Genomic DNA, 22,375 nt, shown 5'->3' with positions numbered 1-22,375 from the left:
ACAACTTTATTGTGATTGGAGCCGCACAAGGCACGAAGGTCGTGTCGTCGTTCTTCGGGCACAAGTTAACCCGCGTGCTCGCGACGAAAGAAGTAGCCCGTCGTCTCCATCACCGATTGACGCTTCCCCGGTAGAGAGAGAGCGAAGCCCTCTGAAACAGTGGCGGAGTCCCCCTTCTAGAAGAGTAGAGCGTCCCTTGAGGCGCCACAGTGGCGGCGGCGGGCCTCTCGGCCTTCCACCAGGCACCACCGGGACCGTACTGCTGCTGCTGCTGCTGCTGCCGGTTCCGGTAGCGCGAGCGCCAACCTTTCACCGCCGAGAGCAGCGAGCGGGCGATCACTTCGAAGATCTCGAAGATGACCAGGAACGAGAAGCTGACGTACATTCCCAGGATGCCACCCATGTTGCTCACCAGGTTCGAAGGCTGCGTGGCCACAGATGGCCGCCGAGGGCGTTTGGTATAGGTACCAGAGATAAAAAAAAACATTTCATCATCTGTTCTTTTTTCCTTTTGAAGCAATTAACTATTACCACTATCAAGTAATGGAGGAGACGATGCCGAAAGGCGGGCCTGTGTCGTGCTGAGTATGGCCACGAGCTTAACAGATAATCTAATCTAGAACATTCGAGGTAATGCGGCCATTTGAGCTGCCGAAGAATATTTTTTTTTCTTTCTCCACTTGAAATTGGGGAGTGGGGAGGTTTATCGTCGACACGGATGATGGACATGAAAGACCCTGTCTGAGGTACAGCTATCACCGTCATTGTGGAAACTTACTACATATGTATGTTTTCGTTCTGAATAGATTACAAACAAAACTGAATAGAGAATCTGAAAAAAAAAAAAAAAAAACAGATCGGAACTGGTTATGATCCGAGTCCCAAATTAAACATGCACGAGTGCTTACACGCGCTTGTCTTTCCCACACTTAAATTACGGTTTCATCGCTTTAAAGCCTTAAAACTTCTTGAACAAACAAACGATTCTCTGGTGCGATGCCGTGAGGGCTTTATTTTCGAATAACAGCGGTAACGGATAGCTTTCGTAGACTGTGTGCTGAAATGGCATACTTACACTGTACTGGGCCACCTGACGAATGTTCTGTGCAGTGAGACTTTGGAAGTAGATAACCACCTTGGCATAAACACTGTTCCAGAGGGGGAAAAAAGGTTCGTTGAGTTTCAAAATGAAGATCCCGGCACGCGCTAAGCATCCAAATTGTTCAACATTTTCTCGTAATTACGACAAAAAATCATACCGACTATTATTTTGAGTCTCTTAAACCTTCAACTGTTGCCGTATGCACCGTCAAAGGTTTACCCTAACAAAATGTGGTTTATTGTTGGCTGTACTTACGAAGTTCTTGTCCTTGAGCGCTGCCGGCTGCCGCTTGACCCTCCCTGGAAAGATAATGCGTGTTAAGTGTGCGTACCGTATAGACGACATACCACATCGACTGTAAACGTTTACAAATTGAGCTAGGACGCCAAATATAAACCGCTTCCTCGTCTGACGACCTGTGTGGCGGCGATCGCGACAAGCCCATCTGAAAACTGAATGTTTATCTTCAATAGAATCAAAGCACGCGCATAACTATCCATGTTATCTTTCAATTAATGCGTCCTTTTTTTTTTTGCTCCAGCGGAGTGTAGTATGGGACTAAACCCTCATGAAAATGGACGTTGAGTTTTAATAGACCCCCTATTGTGTTTCTACAGAGTCAATAAAAAGTCAATTGAAACTCATCGTTTATAGACTGTGCTCGTTAAAATGTCAACAAACTTTGTATTGCAAAACCTCAACCAACATTTTATTGCCTTCAAGACATTGAGTTTTAATACACTTCATATTGCGTTTTTATAGAGTGAACAAAATCTCCCATCTTAAAAACTGCGGCCAATATAAAATAAATCAACTTTTTATTGCAAAAATGCAACAGGAATTTTATTGCTTTCACTATATTGAGTTTTAACAAAGTTTGTATTACCTTTCTATAAAGTCGTTTGAACTGCGAATCTGCGGACTGTGGCCATTAGACAGGCAATAAACTTTTTATAACGAACACGCAACAAGAATCTTATTACCTTCATTATGTTGAGTTTCAATAGACTCTGTATTGCGTTTCTATAGCCCACCCACGGAGGTCTGGTAGCTTATCGGTGCATATATGTGGGGTGCTATAGCGCCGCCTGCCCCACCTCATCAACCGAGATCGCGCGATGGACGTCCCATCACTTCGTCTAGGGAGCACTTGGGAGTGGTGGCGCCTGGGATGGCGTACATCACCGCCAGAGTTCAAGCCCCCGCAAAGCTCCTCTATTAAAACTTGTCAGAAAACCTGACTCACAGGCAACAGGATATTACGACTATACTCAATAAGAATTTTATAGAAAGGTAATAGAGATAACTTTAATTAAAACTCATCAGACATTCTGTTCAGACCTAGCTCATATGCAACAGGTTGTGATGACTGGGCACAATAAGAATTTTGTAGAAATCTAACTGAGATAAATTTAATAAAAACCCGTCAGAAACTGTATTCAAAGTTGACTCAAACGCAACAGGTTGAACGACCATACTCAGTAATAATTTTAAGAAAGCTAATCCAGGCAAATTTAATAAAAACTCATCAAACATCCCATTCAAACTTTATTTACAAACAACACGATGTTACGGCTATACTCAATAGGAATTTTATAAAAAATTAATTGCCATAAGTTTAATAAAAATCCGTCAGAAACTGTATTCAAACCTGATTTCCACGCAACAGGCTGTTGCGACTGTACTCAGTAAGAATTGCATAGAAAACCTGTTGAATATATTTTATAAAAATCCCATAAGAAACTCATAAGAAACTACATTCAGAACCGATAAGGCCTACTGACTTGGCTCTATAGACTTTTAATTGAAACGCGGTGGCCAATTTGTAAATGGAAACTCAATAGAAATATTCTATAGAATGTTGACAAAATGTTTATACTAGGATTCTTTTGAGCAATATCTATAACAAGTTTATTAAATCCAACCCCTTCGAAGGAAAATCCCCCATAATTCAAAACCTGCTGTGTTTAAAGTTGAAGTCACGAGCACGAGGTCGCGGGTTCGATTCCCGGCCGCGGCGGCCGCTTTTCTGATGGAGGCGAAAAGCAAAAACGCCCGTGTGTACGAGATTTCGGCGCACGTTAAAGATCCCCAGGTGGTCAAAATTAATCCGGAGCCCTCCACTACGGCGCGCCTCATCGCCTGCGTTGCGTCGGCGCGTTAAACCCCACAATCAATCAAAGTTGAAGTCACCCGTGCACTGGTATATGTCTTGGAACATGAACTCACCACTGCCTTTGCCCAGGCTGCGACCGATGCTGACTTTACGAACAGTGTCTCTCTGCAATAAAAACCAGAGAGAGAGAGAGAGAGAGAGAGAGAGAGAGAGAGAGAGAGAGAGAGAGAGAGAGAGAGAGGGAGAGAGAGGGAGAGAGAGTAAACATCTGTAATCGCGCAAAAGCTGACCAATGCTCGCGTCCTCCCGCGGGTAAAATGACAGCGCATGGCGCATGATTTTGACGGAAGGATGGATATATCGTCTCATGTTGCGAAATGCGGAGGCGTTTGATCTAAAAACAGAAGTTTTGATGACCGGTATATATCAAATTGTGGTCAGATGTGTGACAAGAATACTTCAAACTGTTTTCTAAATTAATTGTTAAAATTTCCTGGGCAGTACGTGGTGGCGCAAAAAAAGGGGGCAACGCATACGAAAACGGCTTTAGTGAAAAATGTAGTATTTGGACCACATCATGTGAGGGGTGGCAGCTCTCTTCATGCAGGAGTACGGGTTGATAAAAAAATCGAGTTGTGTAGGTGCCGCCTTTTTAACACGGTGTCGAAGAGACTGATAACTCACATGCAGGCTTGTGGGCAGTTGCATTCCAGATGTCCAAGTTCGTAATGGCGCCTTACGTGGTCTACGCAGTTCAATGTCTCTGAAAGGAAAGGTGGATATGTTGCACAATGTGTGAAACATTATGACTTTTTTGTCGCAAGCGTCTTTGGTACTCGTACAAGAAACCCAGAGGATAAATTGCCCTAGGAATCGTGGGAAGCTATAGCTATTGGAGCGGCTTATTCAGAACGAGTACAACCCATTCCGGAGGTCCATGTAAAACCTTTTTAATGGTTTATGTACATATGAAGATGTCCCTCTAAGAAGGAACTAAATGCAATAGGCATTTATAGGCCTTGTCCTTCGGCTTCATGAAGTCTTTGTTTTGAATCAGAGCACAGAACACATGAGGAGGCCACCGCAAGGTCACCGGCTCGAAAGCTGGGCGAGAACGCCGATGTAAGCCCTTAAAGATCCAAGTGACGTCATAACCAGAAGTGACTTCACTGGTTTCGCCGTAACAGAAAATAATGCCACTTTCAGTAACTTCGAGAAGCACACCCCTTTCGGAATTTATTTGTTTATCGTTTAGCTGCTCTGGGTGTACAATGACGTCTCGGAAGATCTGCTTGTCGCCAAAAGAACACAACATAAAATACACTAGAAAATTCGCAGGACCGTCGGCAAGTCGGTGTCGATATCGGGTTCCGCAGAGTGATCAATGACGGATTAGCGACGCGTAACACAGCCTGCAATGACCGACGTTTCTTTCAATGAAACAAATTAGTTGAACCTGAGGCCTTAATCGAAAAAGATGGCTGCATTCTTTTCGGTTTCTTCGCAACCGTGAACGTTTCCGGGGCCGATTTCGGGCCTGAAAACGTTATGGGGGACACCGCTATAAAGGGTAGAGAAAATGTTGACGCTCGAGATATCGTCATCTGAGCACTTCTTGGTTCTTGGCTTTCTTGCATGGCTATAGTGCTGTGTACAAGGGCCAGCCTAACAACGCTCGCTATGCGGAGAAGCCACAAAAGTTGACAAGCCTCGGAGCTCTGCCTCCAATATTTAGCAGATAGAAAATAAAGAAGGGAGTTCCGCGAAGGGCTTCGCGGGTTTTCTGAAATGGCTTCACGGACCAATTAGCATTTGCGGCCCGTACGTGCAAGAGCTGACTGAAGAGGAGACTCCATTTGTTTGCTTCCACTGGTGCGCGAGCACTAGCGCCTGAACTAATTAAGTCTTCCGTCGGAATGACCGTGTTATAAGCAATTTAACATACGTATTTATAGTTCCGGCAGCAACCAATGGACAAAAAAAAAACTATGCAGAATGAAAGCAAGAAGAAACCTCTTTAGAATCGTGCCTCTGTATGGCTTCAGCTTCATTCCCTCATTTAAGATGGAAAATGGGCCGCGTTTGAAGTCGCTATCCGGCCACCTCAGACCCCTTAAAAGCATAAGGTCTAGGTGGCTTCCTTCTTTGAATCGGAGAACAAATATACGAATAGATCATATTGTTTATTTCGGAAGCCAACCTAATGATCTAATCTAATGACTTTATATAACTAGTAACAACATTAGCTTTAAGCAGCTTGCAAAGAACGGCAGACAAGCAGAAGTAATAAAGTCATTCCTGTAAAATTAGGCACTCGCCAAATTGCCTAAGCCGATTCGATTGGTAAGAGGAGACGCTTTGCGTGGGCAGGAGGCCGAGGTAAACACACTAATCGGACATCACTACGTTGGTTGTTCTCATTTTGCAAAAGCACTCATTGTCCATGTACGAGGCTTTTTGGTTACGCGTCGTCACTGAATGTCAGCGCCGGTGTTTAATGCGGTGCATTGCTTGGTTCATTGTGCGAATACCCCGCCGTTGCGAAGACTTGTGGCAGGAAAACGCCAAGTTAATTACTATTATCTTCAAAGTGTCACGTGGTTCCACTGGGTCCTGTTTCACGGGTCGTTTACTAGATGGCATAAGCTGGCCTTGGGCTCGTAGTCGCCTTAGGACAGCTCATAATCATGTGATACTTGAAAAGCGTGGCCGGAAGCGCCAGTTCACTCCTTATGAGACGAAGTTCGAGGCCATCGCAGTGCAGCCAAATGCGCGAAGCGACCTGCTGCAGCGAAACAACGCTCAACCACCTAGTCCGCGATAACGCGAAAGGCGGGGCGAGCGCGGCGAAATGCAGTAGCCGCATCGAGGCAACGTGCACCCACAACTCCCTGACCAGCGCACAAGCGGTGAACACAGTGGTGCAGCAACAAGGGGGCAGGTCAATCTGGGCTAGACTAAGGTCCCTAAAATTAATTTCAGGCACCTTAGGCTAGACGCAGAGGAAATGCGGCAGCGCAGGCAGCGACAAGCAGCATTTCTCCACAACACCAAACTCGGGGACACGCTTAGCGACCAGTAATGCTCCGCATTTCCGCATAATTACAATTCCGATAGGTACTCATGCATAGCTCGTTTTTTAACACGAAAGTGTTTTATTCCGGCGTTCACGAAGATTTCACTTACGTCATATCCGTCACGGAAGTGACGCCAGTACAACGAAACATGCGGCCTGTAAAAGGTGCATCCCTGCACACAGCGTCTTCTTGCGGGGAAGCAATCTGTAGTACTAAACAGTACGGTATACCAGAGTCCTTCAATGCTTTACTGGTCACGAAACTTCGGCGCTTGTTTCATATAGGGACCGCGGGCGCCACTACTGGCGCCACCGCTGCACGAAGGGCATCCAACCGCCGCGCGTGCGGCATATTTGCCAGCTCTTAGCGTGAATAAGCTCGCTGCTTTTGGCGTCTGCACGCTGACTAAGTGTGTTTTTTTCGTAGTAGTTAGCGATGAATCGTCCAGTCATTGTGTATATCACCTGCCTTCAATGGGCATTTATTTTTCCAAATAAATTACCGCGAACCCAACTGCTTCTGCGTCCTCGGGCACAAGCGCTGCGCCGTCGTGTTCCCGGATTTTTAAATTTCTGTTGCTTCTTTTCTTAAAGAAAAAGTTGTAAATACCACACATACGGTAGGTTCGTAGTCACGGACTGCTACGGGCCTGTGGATAATACAATAAAAAAACTGAAAGAAACCAAGTACGCGTCGTTCAGACTACGCTATTAATGGAACCGTTGATTGCTCTGGAATGCACAGAACGCTAAAAGAGATAGCCCAATAGTACTGTAGTTTCGATGAGTTGGTACATACTTGAGAACATCTAAAAACGCTGCAGAAACGCGAAGGATCAAAACACGAAGAGATATATGTTGCACTGTGTGTGTTCCCGCTTCCACGCTTTGCAAACCTTGCAAAAAGATGAAGCGCAAAAAGAACAATAAAACTGATTTTATCACACGCAACAAACAATTTTCAATATTACGAAGGGAGACAGAAGAGCGTGGTCCAGCGTACATCATTATTATTATTTTTTTTTTGCGCTGCGATGTGCAGCACACGGAAGAAATAGAATACTGCCACGAAGCCAAGAACGACGCAAAGCTTTTCTGAACGAAGTTTATTAAAGCGACCTCCTGCTCTACAAAAGACGAGAATGAAACACAAACGTCGAAGAAGCTGTCCGCAGTGTGACGTGCACAGATGAACGTCGATAAAGTGAGTTGCGCGACGTTTATGCATGCATTACTCTTGGAACGTTATTAATTTCAGATCCATGGAAATAGGATGGAGAACATTGTTGAAGAAACAACAAATCAAGTTAGCGACTAGGTGAAACCCTTTCCATATCAAACAATATTCCCCGACGGGACGTACGACAAAAAGAGCAAACGGGCGCTCCGGTTGAACGACAGATAAGAAAACCGGAAGCAGCCACGTACTGTTAGGAAACAAACAAAATGAATCCTAAGGGATAATTCGCGGAAATATGAAGAGTAAAAGCACAAGGACGTCCCAAAGCTTTTTTTTTTACATGCGAGCCTAGCTGAGCGCAAGGTAATAGAAGTTTGCAAACAGGTAATGAAGCACCGCTACTACCTGACTGATTGTACAATTATAGGTCCAGGATGCTCTCAAACGGGTACATTGCGTTTTCATTCTCACACACAGTGCATTCCCACACACTGTCACAGACTTATAATCGAAGCTGAAATCTCCCGTTTCTTGTCTTGGAATGGCGCGCCTCCATTCCTCACGCATCTCCCCGTCGCTCGGGAAACAGAACAAGGAAACATTTTCTGTTGTATCGTGGTACAAAGAACGACATCCCGAGACACAACACGTGTCTGGCATTGTCGTTGCACTACTTCAGTAGCATCACAACAGCGCGAGATGCACGTTACATTTTTCTTCCGCACAAAATAAACACAACTCGCCGCGTCTCCGCCGTTCGAGCCAGGGCAACGCCGCCCGAGGAGTGACCTCAGTGAGATGGTGGCACCACCGCGCGGCGGCCAAACGCAGTATATGAAGCTCTCCCATTGAGTTACGGAGCAGTTTCGTGACCAGTAAAGCATTGAAGGACTCTGGTTATACTTAGGGTTGTTCGTTTTCGGGTTTCATATTTTAACACGAATATGTTTTATGCCGGGATACACCAAGGTTTCACTGACGACATGTCCGTCACGGAAATGACGGCAGTACACCTTTGCCGAAGGGATCCGCCAGCAGGACGTCGCTCGCCAAGCACACCCACAAGACAGCCGCCGACCCGCAAATCATGCTCAGCTGCAAGTTTCTCTGCACATTTCACTTTCGTGTTTTACCAATTCCTATCACTGAGGAATCAACCACAGTTCTTCTTCCGCGCAAGCAAAGCGCGTTTTCATTCAGGCCCCGGTGGTGGGAGCTTGGGCTAGGGTGCAGCGCACGTACCGTTGTTGTTGAGGACGTCGCAGACGTTGAAGTGAGTGTGGGCCGGTGCAGGCATGAAGCTCGATTCGCAGCTGCAATTTTTCAGCACGGCTCCTTGCTGGCATAGCTTGAGGCAGAGCTGCCAACGTTTTGTTTCACGCATTAGTACACAAGGCACATAGCAATACGTGGCCGAATTCGTGTTTACCCACTTTAGAAAGGCATACCAGCGCGTTAGATTCAGGCGAGCGCTTTTTACGTGTTGTAGACACTATCTACATCTGGGCTGAAGACCGCGTTCGAAGTTCTTTTAGTCAATTTAAACGTAATTATCAGCAAGAAAAGAGCACACGAAAGAGCTTTTTTTTTCTGTCCTAAATAAAAATCTATAGTTAGGCTCTTACATCAACACCTCCGCTGCACCGGAAATAAACGTGGAGTAGGAAAACTGACACCGTACAGAAGACGATGGACGCAAACCATTACCCGCTTTAATTTTCGTCAACACGGCCCTGCATCATCGCAATATTGTGACTTGTTATTTAACAAAGCATGTGATACGGGAAGTGGAGAGGGGGCGTGGCTATGAGGGGTAATTGGCAGATATGGTAACAATGGCGGTAATAACTTTGGTTACACCTTACCAAAACGTGCAATGGTCACCTCACGGAGAATACTGACGCTGTCTTAAAGAATATTTCTGCATGGGCAACATTGCTTCAATCAATGTGACTCGCGACTATTTTGCGACACAGACTGGGCGCGCGGAGTATTCTTTATATCATAGGAAATAGGTTACTTCATACCCAACCAATTTTTTTTTAAAGGAAGCAGACCACTTCAAACGTTTATTACTCAGTTCACGATATATACATCGCGGTATTGGCTGTTAGCAGCGTTTAGTGAACGTAGTGGTTATATTACAGCCTACAATAATGACACAACACCTGGATCGTGGAAGCGGCAAGCGTTCGTACCGGCCATGGCAAACTTTTGTTGCTCCTTGGTGAATTGCGCTCCTCGGTGAAATGCGCATACCTAGTCAGAAGAGCGGTCAATCATGAGTGTAAAAAAAAGCTAATCGGGCTTAAAAGGATACGGCGTAGGATAACTTCGCGTAGAAATTCAAAATCTAGTATAAAAAATAACAAAGAAGGCCGGAAATAAAAATAAAGCGTTAACGCCTATCTCTTTAAAAAAAAGATTAATTGATTGATTGATTGATTTATCTAGTCTAGAGAAAAATCTAGTCTAGAGAAAAAATAAAAAGGAAGCCGGAAATGACAATAAAGCGTGAATGCCTATCCCTTTAAAATGATTGATTGATTGATTGATTGATTGATTGATTGATTGATTGATTGATTGATTGATTGATTGATTGATTGATTGATTGATTGATTGATTGATTGATTGATTGATTGATTGATTGATTGATTGATTGATTGATTGATTGATTGATTGATTGATTGAAACTTACCGCCCTGCTGTAGACTTTTCCCAGGGAGGCATTGGGCTGCAGGCTGTTTGGAGGCCAAGTTGGAACGCAGTTAGATGGGTACGGAGCCTTGAGACGGTAGATGCTATTCTGAATGCAAGAACGGAGAAAACCCCTTTTTAAGACAACTGTGCCGTAAGAGATATGCGCTCAGTCACGTCGTGTACTTTAACGTAATAAAACAATGAACGTTGAAATCACTGAATGTCAAGGCTCAAATGTTTTTTAAATATTTTTCTGAAATCATGTAGACGAATGACTTACACGGGTAAAGGCACCCGATTACAGCCGCTCATGCGCTACATGATTACGTTTTGGGAAAAAAAAATATCACAAGTAGGCAAGCGTGCTAAGGCTCTGGTTTCCTTGCGCACGTAGAAATTTTTTTGCTCTTCAATAACGTCTATTATACAGCGCTATTAGCTGTCAGGAGAACTGGGGAAAAGCGGAGGATTGATTGTGTGCACTACGGCTCATGTGCTTGTCGCCATATAGAATTATATGCCTTATTTATTTACTTATCTACCTACTCATTCGTTTAGCTTTCACTCAAGGCAAGAGGCTACCAAAGATTAAAGTGGGCGCACAAACTTTGTAACATAAAAACACAGTGTGGGATAAAAAAAGATCAAAGCCCCTGTTTTTATAGAAAAACGCGGTTTAACAGCGTGAAGATTTCTCTCCTTGAGTCAAAGTCCAAAATCCGAACTGCGTCAACCGTGTCGGAATGGCGCAGCCGGATAGACGTCGGCCTCATGACGGGAGGGACCCAGGTTATATTCCGACTACGGGAAGCCTTTTTTTTTTCTTTTTGAAGCGCTTGCGTAATTTCGCTTTCTGCAGTGAATTTTGGCGTAACGATGGACGGCACCAGGGAGGCATAGAAGCCTTCGCTTTAAAAAGTGAATTGATTCTGATCATGCAATATTTGGTAATAATCAGCAAAAACTAGTGCATATGATTATTGATGAGCATAAAATATGAGGGAAGGCGTACATTCATGAGATGCTTTAGAAAGAACCGACCGAGAAAAATATTCTACCTGTGTCACAGGAACTGGCACAATCTTTGGGATTATCTGAACTATGCGACGCGACACATTCGTTATTACGCTTACCAGTGTTCCTCGCAAGGGCAGGCAGAAGTGGTGCGTGCGTGATAGCGAAGGAGCACGTGTACGTACCACAGTGACCCCGACGTAAGTGGTCTGCCCCGGCGCCACAAAAATGCCGTCTGTGGCTTCCTCGGGGTCGTGTCCCTGCTTGTGTATCATGATCATGTAGCCGGCCTCCGGGGTAATGGGGAGATACTCGTGCTGCTCCACCGCGATCAAAATCTCCAGCCCTGCGGTAGGAAAATCAGAGGGCACCTATAAGCACTCCTTTGGTGAGTGCGAGACAATTAATGGTCCTTTGAACACAAGTGAGTGCTCCTACAAGTTTTGCGATTAATTTGAGGCGGGTTATATTTTTTACTTTCGTTGTTATCACATTGGCTTTAGACCTGAATAATTTCGATATTGCTGAGGCTGCCGTGCAGAGCTGCCTGACTCGCTACTGACTGTTGCGCCGCTGATTGACGCCGGAGCAGCGCGTGCCTGACGGAGTGTCGCTACCGCGAAACGCCGAACGAACGGCTGCCGCAGCCGTCACTGGACTCTTAGCTTTCCATGTAGCGTCGCGCATGCCCAGGCCTCGCCTAGCGACGCAGTCCTTTTCTTCGTGTTTTATGTATGTATGTATGTATGTATGTATGTATGTATGTATGTATGTATGTATGTATGTATGTATGTATGTATGTATGTATGTATGTATGTATGTATGTATGTATGTATGTATGTATGTATGTATGTATGTATGTATGTATGTATGTATGTATGTATGTATGTATGTATGTATGTATGTATGTATGTATGTATGTATGTATGTATGTATGTATGTATGTATGTATGTATGTATGTATGTATGTATGTATGTATGTATGTATGTATGTATTCATTGAACTATAGAAGGAAAGGAAGGTCATGGCCCCTCGATCAAGCGCATGCAAGGTGTGCGCTTGGAGGGGCCGTGGGAAGGCCCACCAGCAGGCGTAAATTGTCTCGCCTAGGGGCGGACACCGGAACGCCTGCTGGTGTGGAGGAGGGGGGATGGGGAGAAAAGAGTACATAGGAATAGGTGGACAGGGTAGAGGGCTTACATCAATCGCATATAACACATAGGTAAGATTAAAAAGGAAAATATATACAACGTATATGTGAAAGAAAAAAAAGAAGAAAAAAAAAACGCAGTTAAACAAGAGCAAAGAACAAATACATATAAACACTAGACATATAAATAAACATCAAGGTATAGGACACAATGGTGTAGCAGAAAAGATTTATGAATGCAAAGCATGCTTTGGAACGCGTCGCAGTCACGTCAGTTTAGGAACCGCTTCGCTGCTACATACGACCCCGACGCCAGTCTTATCGTTCAGTGGGCCATTTGGCACTCCCTCGTTAATAAGGTGGAGCGGGCGTGTTCTTCCTCCCGCTGCAGAATTCGCAACGACACAGAAGAGAGAGCCACTCGCGCGATATTTCTGTCCTTGTTCTCGTCGTAACGTAATTAGTCTGATTTATATTTGTTGTCTATTTCTTCACAAGAATGGGTTTATCTTCCAGGACTTCGCCTAAGGTAAACAAGGACCATCCTTCAGGAATAAAACGACCCATGACGACGAGGCATTTCCTAGTCGGGTGTCGTTCCGTCTTGTCTCGTTCACCGTGAGCGGCCATTGCAAGTTTTACACGCGGAGCACGGGGGTGAAGTGATGTATATTACGTCGTCTACGGTGCTTTGTGAGCGAAGCGCATGAAGAGGGGCAGTATAAACAGTATGGTATGAGGATATGAAGGCCTTAGGGTCTTTAAAACATGTGGCCTTATAAAGCGCTCTACGGAATTCTTTTTACTAATGTCGGCTTCACTCTAAACACAAATGCATTGCTAAGAAGACTTATTTAGGGGGAATATAGGCAGTCTGATACAAAATACATCTATAAAACACATCTATAAGGCCATGTGTATCCATACGGGCACTATACACCGAGCCCCTTCAAAGTCTACCTATACACGAATCACTGCTTGCAAAATGCCAAGGCCCTCGGGCCTTTTGTTATTGCATTTCCTTTTGGGGCAAAAGTGTGACAAGTCAAGCCTACAGACGGACAGACCGGTGTTCTCGCCCAGTCCGCCTAGACTGTACTGGACTGGAAATGACTATTTCAATAAAATCTGCAGTGGGCTGGAGTCTGCTACGACCATTGCCTAGACGTGGCCCGCCGTCGCATCTTCTCTGCGGCCCTTAAGCAATAGACCTGTAAATATCTAAGCATTAAAAATAATCTGATCTCGAGCTGTAACAGCTACGACGTAATGTATCGATATTGTATCTGCGGAATGATGCGACCAACGATTATGAAGTTACGTGGGTACAAATTTTCTAGCACAGATATTTCACTCGGATGGCGCGGGTGATAAGCCTTCGGTAAATGACGATAAATCATGCAAATGATCGAGTCCACCAACCTAATTGCCCAGGAGCTGCCGTTGAATACTATAGTGATCAGTCCACGGCGACGCACATTTTTAGGGGCGAAGCCACTTAGGAGCTGTGGCTGTTGGCGTCTCCTGTCGTCGTCGTCGTCGTAATAGTCTCATGTAGTCATGGTACTAAAACACCGGGAAACTCGCTCACGCCTCGCGCTAGAACGCAACGCGTACACACACGCTTGGACTACGAGACGGGCACTGCATGTCGTTTCAATGGCTGCCAGGTCATTCCGGCATCCAGGGGAACGTCGTCTCTGACGCAGCAGCGAAAGAGGCACACAGTCTGCTTGTGTCTATTGGAATCCCGTATTCCAGACAAGACGGAAGTACGGCCGTGAACGACTGTGACGGAAACTGCAGTTGCCAGCTTGGCAGGACCCTCTTAAGATACCCTTGCCTCTGCACGCGATTGACCCTCAGTGCAATTTCCAGTTTCCGCGAGGCCTACAAAAGCAAGCAGAGGGTGTTCTTCACCGACTAAGCCTGAATGTTGCCTTCACTGGTAGCTTTCGTTTTAAAATAGGCTGGGCGGACTCTCCATTGTGCTCTGTGTGCTCTGTGAGGGAAGACATACGGCACGTCTTGTATTACTGCCTGCAGCATACAACTCATCGCGAAACAGCGAAAAGAACTCTTGTGCGGCTGCTACGCGGAAACTCTTTAGAGCTGCATCACTTTCTTGGTCCGTGGCACAATCACGCGGACGCGGTGCGAGGGACAAAGGCTCTGTTAACTTTCTTGTCTGACTCGGGATTAATCGAGGTTATTTACCCTTGGGATCCTCAGATTTTTTTTTCCTAGAGCTGTAAATTTTTCTACGTTCCGAACTAATCTTATTTTCTTCTCCCCATTATTCATTGTTGCTGTGTACTTCTTCCCCCCCCCCCCTTTTTTTTTCTTGTTTCACCTCACTATGTTCACCCCCATCTGAAGTAGCAAGCCCTGCCGTTTGTGGGGCTAACCTCTTCAGTGTACATTAAAGATCCCCCCCCTCCTTCTCTCTCTCTCTCTCTCTCTCTCTCTCTCTCTCTCTCTCTCTCTCTCTCTCTCTCTCAAAAACACCGGGACATTCGTTTACGCCTCGCGCTGGAGCGCTTCGTAACGCGTACTAAAGAAACACCGGGACACTAGTTTGTCTTGCGCTAGAGAGCTTCGTGCTTCAAAGACAAGAGACCCCCCCACCAACGGTTTCATCTCCGTTGTCAAAAACCCCAAGGCGACAAGAATACACTTATACACTGCATGCTTCGCCCCTCCCCAGGTTTTTCACGTTAGTGAAGATGGCCCGGAATTTTTTTTTATTGGTGATACCGCCTTTGTTCTCCCTCCGAGTCATGGGTACGGGATATTGACGGCACTACCTTTTCAATTTTGTACTTTTCCGTCTAACGGTGAGACCTCGGTTACGCGCTCCATCGCGGATATGCTACCGCTCTTCTAAACTCGCAATGCAATGTCGGTGCATCGCCTCGTAGCGCAGCTTACATTAAACGTCCCATCACGTCCGCGTGACCTTCAGAATTTTCCAAAACTCGCCATTTAATGAATGCAACCTAAAAGTAAGCGCACGCCGTGATCACACCGATCAGTAAGAAGAAAAGAACGTGGGTACTACAGGTAAGCACTTACATTTTGCTTGAAATGTGCATGAGCTTTCTTTTGCGCTAAATAATGGGGACATATGTATGACCAATGCCGGCAGTTTCAAGAGTTTCGAATAGTTCTTCCTATATATACTTCTCCAACTAACTCTTCCAACTTTTGGCTAGAAGGTAGGATCGACGCATGGACGGCGGGATTGACGGACGGATGGACCAAATTCTCGCGTTTAGGTGGTACAAGATAAACTAAGCGACGATGCAGGTGTCGAGGCATCACTTGCCGCTGTCTAGTTCGGTGGCATTATGGACAGCAAAAAGAGGGAGACATGGTAGTGCTCCTCGAACGCCCCTCTTTGGATTCGCACCGGATTATTGCATTCACATGAAATATACGTGTACCGTGCGGTTTATCTCGTATCCTAAGACGCCCCCGAGCGCGACATGTGCGGCATCTATGGACCGTTCCATCGGGCGAGGGGGAAACGTACTCTCGGACTCAGCGGCCGCGGCGCGCGGACCGCCTTTCCCCCTCTCTGGAGTGTGCGCGCCGATCACCGCGGGCCTGGCGCGGCTGCTCCTTTGCCTTGACTACGCTTTGTAGGCATCGCTCGTGCGGGTTTACCACTAATTTACGCATTATTTTAATGAAATGTTATTAATAAATGAACCACACTAGCAGCTTGTGAGTTGCGCACTTAATAGCACACAAATTTTTTGGCAATTTCGTTCTCCTGAGCTCTTTCTGTACACTCCTACCTTGGAGTAGTGGCAGAAAATTATTCTACCTTCTTTCCAAATTAAAATGGGTAACTGAAACTTCCTGTGCCGCAGATGGTATTAGTTCCATTTCCACTGCTGCTGCGGTCACATTGCGGCATACCTGGCTCCAACTATTACGTGGGCTGGCGTTGGCGATTTTCACAGTGACACCTCCCTAGGTTGTCCCTTTCCCCAGCCAATCTGAGCGAAAGGAGGAGGGGACTAATGAAGGGGATTCCACCTCCATTCTTCCCCCATCCCCGACTCGGGCAAAATAAAGTTGTTCACTCACTCACTTCAGCCAAGAGTTCAATCTATTACCCAAATATGATGTCTCTTTGTCGGCAACATCAAACCTAGATAAAAGCAACGCAAAAGCGAAACCTTGTCTGGTTGCCCAACAGCGGACGCTTAATAAGATGCTTAATAATAAGTTGCCCAATGGCGGACTCTCTCCAGGAGCTGTGTTGTTCACTTTATTTATGTTTTACTTTAGTGCTGCAGAGCAGCTTGAAATTCTAGAGAGAGGAAGATTTGTTTATAGTTGGCGACAGTGGTGGCTGACGGTGAGGTGTTGATATATCGATAATATTTAATACAAACTATGTTATATGCCAAATACTTACTAAGTCCACCAAGAATGTTGTCTTCAAGAATGTTGTCTTCAGCTTCTATAATTAAACACCATCATAAAAAATTGGCCGCGTGCCTGCCTGCTTCGTTGCAAAGGACGTCGGAAGACGATACCGTTTATGACGCCCCTTCCACCCAACGTGATACGCCGCACCAACAAATGATACACCATCTTCACTTCGTTCCCGCTTACCTCTTCCATCTCCCCTCCCCTACTATCTTCTCTTCCACAACCGGGATTCGGGTGTGAACCACGTGATGATCATCTGTCTCTTTCTCTCCCTTCTTCTCTGAATCTTGCCATCCCCGACCCCGAAAGACCTGCCGGGATTCGTCACCCTGTTGTGGCCACCAGCCCACACAGGCGTAGGTGCCAATGAGATGGTGCACGGCCTTTGCGCGAACTTATCAGCTAAGCCGCCATTTCAACTGCACCTACATGCGATGCCGCTGCAGGCAAGCCAACCTCCCTCCTGCAATATAGGGATATTACACTGCACTACCGCCTCCTTCCGCCGCCAATACCCACCCCCGTGCCTAGACCTCTCCCCGGAGGCAGCCCATATGGTACGCATCCTACAAACACTTTCTCACACAGAACCCAACTGAGTCTAATATATATACACTCCCCACACCTCTTTACTATCCCCACGTGTCCAGACTTTGGGGCGCTCAACACTCATTACCATTCCATTTGCGAATTCACCGCAGACCCCCCCCCCCCCCCCCTCTCCCCCTCTCCCTTCACCTCTGGGAGCACCCGGAGGAATTAGGTCAAGTCCTGATCACCTTCCGGGCCCTGACGGTCGCGGCACCCCTCCCTCCCTCCCTCCCCCCCTCCCTCCCTCCCTCCCTCCCTCTCACCTCTCTCTCTCTCTCTCTAAGATGTGCTTCCCGCGCAGAAAAAAAAAAAGCAGGCATGCGTAGGCACAAGTTCAGTGCGCATAAACATGTGGAGGGCTAAGCTTTTTTGAAGCCATCGATCATAGCACATAACAAGAGCACTTCGGCTCCCTCGCTTTTCCGCGATACAACGTCGAACTAGTTCGTTTGCAGCATCATTTGACATAGATGGAATTAAGATGCAAACTGATCATGAAGAAATCACATGATCAGCCAATAATAAAGCGTTACCTTGCTCTGGCCTTCCCAGTCGCCGGTAGCGGAAGATTGGTTCGTTGTTGCTTTGGCAGTGGAAGCAGAAGCAGTTTCCGTACCGCGAACTGAACACGACTGTGAACATCCTGCGGAAAAAAAGAAATTCAGAACAAGAAGCAAACAAAATTCGCCAGATGATTATGCACGCGCAAGTTTTTGAAGCAGTGACCGCATCTATAGCATAAGACTAAATTAATTCTCATTTGATTTCCGAAAGTAGTGTGGGGGCGTTTGCATGAAGCCGAAGTTTCGGAATAGCATTGCAATTGCTCAAAACGCCAAATTATTTGGTAATGAACACGTGTCGCAGCATCCGAAGCTGCGAAGTGCTACGTACATGTTGCGCATGAGAATTTCACACAATGCATACGCTTTGAACGCTCCCCAACAAAAATGACTGCACGTATTGAAGTAGCTTTGCTTTGCGTGTGTGACAGATACCATCCTCCATGGCGTAATTAAAGACATAACGAGTGTTAAAGAATAAAATTCACATATGTTCACAACAAATTTTTTTTTTTCAATCTTGTCTCATCCGCTGCGAAGGATCAGGGGTTAAGGGTCTGTGGTGCTGAACGCGAGGACGTGGGTTCGATCCCGGACGCGGCGGCCGTTTCATCTGATGGAGAGGAAATACGAAAATGCCCGTCTGTCGGGATTTCGGCGAACGTTAGAGGCCATTCATTTAACTCGTAGCCCTCTACTACGGCGCGCCTCATAGCTTGCAGGTCTAGCATCAGTGCGTAATAGCCTAACTTGAGCTTAATTATATGCGCTATCGATAGAAGCATTTGTACTGAAAGGCATTTTCGAACACCCTATAGGAGCAATAATTCTCTCCAGTTTATGTCTGCCGCTTGCAGAAAAGACAGAAGCGGCGGCCAAGTAATCCGTGAGCTCCGCTGCATACGGACCGTTCGAGGTCGCACTTGATGCCCTGGATGCTGCAGGTCTTGAGCAGGTCGGGCAGCTGGTGTCCCAGCAGCCTGGCGAGGTCGGGCTCTGTGCGCTGCTTCGTGGCCAGCCACATGACGAACTGCTCCAGCTGCCCTTCGTCCTCGCCCCGGGTCTGCGGAGTACGGGGGAGGGAGAAACGTTCATTTCGAGATCAAACTCCGGCAGCTCTCAATCATGCCGGCGGGCCCGCGCAGCTGGACTTTATGGTCTCCCTGACCCTGCTAGTGTGGCCGCGAGGTTTTTGGCGGTGCACAGGACCACTCCCTTCCAGTGGGGAAGCCACGCGACAGCTCCCAGGAACTGATAAGGCGATATAAGGGAACATGCGAGAGAAGTAAACATGCGATAGAAGGCAACACACCCCAGCCACCACAGTCTGGACTAGAGAGTTGGCAACTTCATAAGTCTTCACGCGGTTTTGGCCTCAACCTCGAAATAATCTCGTCCTCACCATACGCGGTGAGCTGGAGACAATATCAGAGGTTAGGAAAAGTACTACACGAGGAGCAAGGTGATAATTTCGCACTCCTCGTCCATCTTCTCCCTTGCAGCGACTTGAAACTGCCCTGCATTACTCCCCAAGTCTCGAGCAGTTGAGGATCCGCACATGCATATCCAAGTTTGTAGCGAAAGCTAACATTAGAGCAAAGCCAGCAGTGTCCCATGATGCAACTGGATATGTAACCCATAATGTTCCTCTCCGTGCGTCCATAGCCGAAATGACACTGCTGCCACGAGGCCCCATGCATGGAGTGCGCGTCCGTAACCAACATGGCGCTGTCAGTTACGGGCAGTGTCACGTGTTATACGGACGTACCGCCATGGACAGTGGCTGCGTGGTTACCGCTCTTGTAAGGTGACGAGCAAGTAAGGACGTATAGGTTACATTGCAGTTATAATGAATACCTTTTGAGGCAATAACCTTGATGAATGCCCTTGTTGTGGCCTTGGGTGGTCCTTTCAGAGGACACACGATCTTTACTATTTGAGAGAGTTTCCAGATTTAACCCAACCCATGCTCAGCACGCGTGATTTCCCCTAGGTATCTGTATCAGCACTGGCAACTTTTGCAGCGTAATTACGTTCACCCGCCTTACCATTACCCATTACCTAAGCTGAAAGGCAGCCCCTCAATATGGCTGATATTTGGGAAATGTAGTTTGCGGTGTGCATCAGTCATTATAATGAGCATAGGCCCCGTGATTTCCGTTTGAGCGTGCAATTAGTTCATAGTCCCACACAGAACATAGCGCACGTTACAACAGAGGACTAGGCGAGGACGGGACAAGGGCTTGTCTCGTTCCTAGCCTGTTCCTCTGTTGTTAGTGCGCTACGTTTATGTGTGAACATGATTACCGCTGCCTACTGAGGCGCGCACGTTTGACCCCCTGAAAGTTGTGTAGTGATGAATTATGATGTTTTCCCATGCACGTGCTTACGGGCGAAATGGTAGACAAGCGGTCTTAGGTAATAAGCTAGTTAGTACGGGCTAATAGCTATGTTTTGCCCATTCACTTTAATTTAACAAAAAAAAGTATGCATCTACTCAAAAAGAACACTCTTTATGCGACTGAGAAAATGCAGTGAGGCTCCCATTGAAACTTCAACGAACTTCTGGGTCTAAGGATAAGATCACTGAAGTGTAACTTACCTCAAATTTTAGGTGGCCAAGTCTTAGGTGACACATTCAAATGAAACCATGCAAGCAACATACATTTCTCCCTTGCCTCGAAGATTCTTCAGAAATTCGGTTATCTCCTTCGGTTCTTCACTGGTGCATTCGGTAAGGTGGCCATTATAAACAGGCCGCATATATCCAGGCTCTCGTACACCTGTTCTATCTGGTCCAACAGCCTGCTGCAAGCACATGCGAAGCGCTTTCCGCCTGACGTCAACCGCGTATTTTTGCGAGTCCATTCGTGCAGGCTAAAGTCACTCTAGCTGAAGCTATAGCTACGAAGCATATCCAATATGTTACGCCACCCAGAGGCATCATTCGTCATCCCCTTTTTCACGAACCGTTAACGACCCTTAGGTGGTTTAAATTAATCCGTAGTACTTCACTACGGCGCGGCAGAAATGAATCCGACCATTAACAATCTGTCTGCAAATTAAAATATGGGGTGGGGGACTACATTATTGCGATAAATGGAGGCCGATATGCAGCATTCTGTCAACAAAAGAGTTCATTTGAACTATGGCGAATTCGCAGTGGGGGCGACCCCGTGTGTGCGGGCGGTTTCCGGACAGTTGTAAGTTCAAATGAAGCTTAATTGTATACGCTTAGTTTCTCAAAAAATCATCAGAGGAATTTTGCTTGCAAAAGAAATTTTTCCACATATATTTTCGGAGGGGGTAACTAACGGCAGACTGTTGCCGCAACTGCCGTAATAACTTTAAAGAGCGACGTCATTTAGCGTCTCAGCCAACCGAACTGCGTGACACGCCGTTGTTTTACGCCCATTGATAACGATATGGCTTTTGCGTCGGTAGTCTGAACATAGCGTTACGTCGGTCAAAACCGATGCGCGTTAACTGACGGGCGAAACCTGCGAAGTATATCGAAGCGATATGGCTTCGGCTGGAATGCACCTTCTTTTCGGCCACAGAAGTCGCGAAAGAACCCTTCTAAAAGGCGCTGCACTCACCACGGTGTCCGCAGCCGTCGTGTTGCAGAGAAACTCCTGGAGGTCGTAGTCGAGATCGGTCTCCTGTCCGCACAGGAGGCTTTTGCGTACAGGGTTCAGGTTGCACATCGTGACGGCGGGAAACTCGACGTTGTACACGTCCTCGAGCCGTATGTTGACCGTGAGGGGGTACTGGAAGTACTCGTCCATCAGCTCGTACAGATTGGTCAGCGCCACTGAGCCGAGTCCCACGAACGCCACGAACCATATGATGATGCGCAGAGGGTTCCTAGCCTGGGCCATCTGGATGAATCCAGGCACCGTGGATTCTGCATACAGGTGGCGAGCGGACAGGCAGCAGTTGGCCGTTGCCTCGGGCAAGTGCGACACCGCCGACGTCGCCCTGTCCTTGAAGGAAGATCCTCGGCTCCTTCCCTGTCGCTGTCGGCTTCGGGGTGGCTGAGCCGGCCTCAGTCGCCCCAGGTCGATTAAGGAAGGCGGCGTCGGCTTGATGTGCCGCCGGCTGCTGTCGAAGACGTTTGCGGTACCGCGATGCCACAGACCCAGGCGCCGGAGGTACGATTCCATCTCGCTGGAGTGCAGTCCGATTCGTTGCTGCAGCGTTGGATTCGTGTACGCAGCCGTCGTCCTCAATAACGGCAGCAGGAGGCGTGTTACGCCTCCCGAATACTGTCGAAAGTGCTATGACGCTCTCGGGGAAACGCCACGCGTCTGTCGCTTTGGGTTCGGTTAGTCCTAAATTGACTCTGCTAAATTAACGGGGCGGACTTGCATTTGTGGTTACGAGGGTGTTATTGCTAGAAATGCTTCTGACACCCTACTCAGCTAGCAAAT

At 46.9% G+C, this 22,375-nt stretch overlaps 2 protein-coding genes across 2 annotated transcripts; both read right to left on the bottom strand.

Annotated features, from left to right (window-relative positions):
* On the bottom strand, positions 1–8,818 carry LOC144167751 (acid-sensing ion channel 3-like). Its single transcript, XM_077696935.1, has 6 exons — positions 8,717–8,818; positions 3,903–3,981; positions 3,332–3,383; positions 1,358–1,401; positions 1,076–1,148; positions 1–424 (listed from the first exon to the last, which is right to left on the bottom strand). Exons 1-6 carry the CDS (start codon positions 8,769–8,771, stop codon positions 110–112), a joined length of 618 nt encoding a protein of 205 aa, XP_077553061.1. The 5' UTR covers positions 8,772–8,818; the 3' UTR covers positions 1–109.
* Positions 8,819–9,100: 282 nt separating this feature from the next.
* LOC144168603 (acid-sensing ion channel 2-like) lies at positions 9,101–22,108 on the bottom strand. The gene is made up of 6 exons (XM_077697552.1): positions 21,542–22,108; positions 18,851–19,005; positions 17,913–18,022; positions 11,374–11,534; positions 10,173–10,280; positions 9,101–9,112 (listed from the first exon to the last, which is right to left on the bottom strand). Exons 1-6 carry the CDS (start codon positions 22,106–22,108, stop codon positions 9,101–9,103), a joined length of 1,113 nt encoding a protein of 370 aa, XP_077553678.1.
* Positions 22,109–22,375: the final 267 nt, after the last annotated feature.

The sequence above is a fragment of the Haemaphysalis longicornis genome, unplaced genomic scaffold (genome assembly GCF_048455015.1).
Source record: "Haemaphysalis longicornis isolate Haplotype H1 unplaced genomic scaffold, Haemaphysalis longicornis Haplotype H1 scaffold_2, whole genome shotgun sequence".
Taxonomy (NCBI): Eukaryota; Metazoa; Arthropoda; class Arachnida; order Ixodida; family Ixodidae; genus Haemaphysalis; species Haemaphysalis longicornis.
This window is presented reverse-complemented; position numbering and strand designations above follow the sequence as displayed.

What these genes read in the sequence shown, in the direction of transcription:
- LOC144167751 (XM_077696935.1), bottom strand. Translation starts at nt 8,771, where the DNA reads ATGCCTGCACCGGCCCACACTCACTTCAACGTCTGCGACGTCCTCAAC. An exon ending in CAGCCTGGGCAAAGGCAGTG is followed by an intron (nt 1,402 to 3,331) that starts GTGAGTTCATGT and finishes TTATCTTTCCAG; the next exon opens with GGAGGGTCAAGCGGCAGCCG. An exon ending in GTCAGGTGGCCCAGTACAGT is followed by an intron (nt 425 to 1,075) that starts GTAAGTATGCCA and finishes GTGGCCACGCAG; the next exon opens with CCTTCGAACCTGGTGAGCAA.
- LOC144168603 (XM_077697552.1), bottom strand. Translation starts at nt 22,108, where the DNA reads ATGGAATCGTACCTCCGGCGCCTGGGTCTGTGGCATCGCGGTACCGCA. An exon ending in CGACGGCTGCGGACACCGTG is followed by an intron (nt 19,006 to 21,541) that starts GTGAGTGCAGCG and finishes CGTACTCCGCAG; the next exon opens with ACCCGGGGCGAGGACGAAGG. An exon ending in CTTACGTCGGGGTCACTGTG is followed by an intron (nt 10,281 to 11,373) that starts GTACGTACACGT and finishes TCTTGCATTCAG; the next exon opens with AATAGCATCTACCGTCTCAA.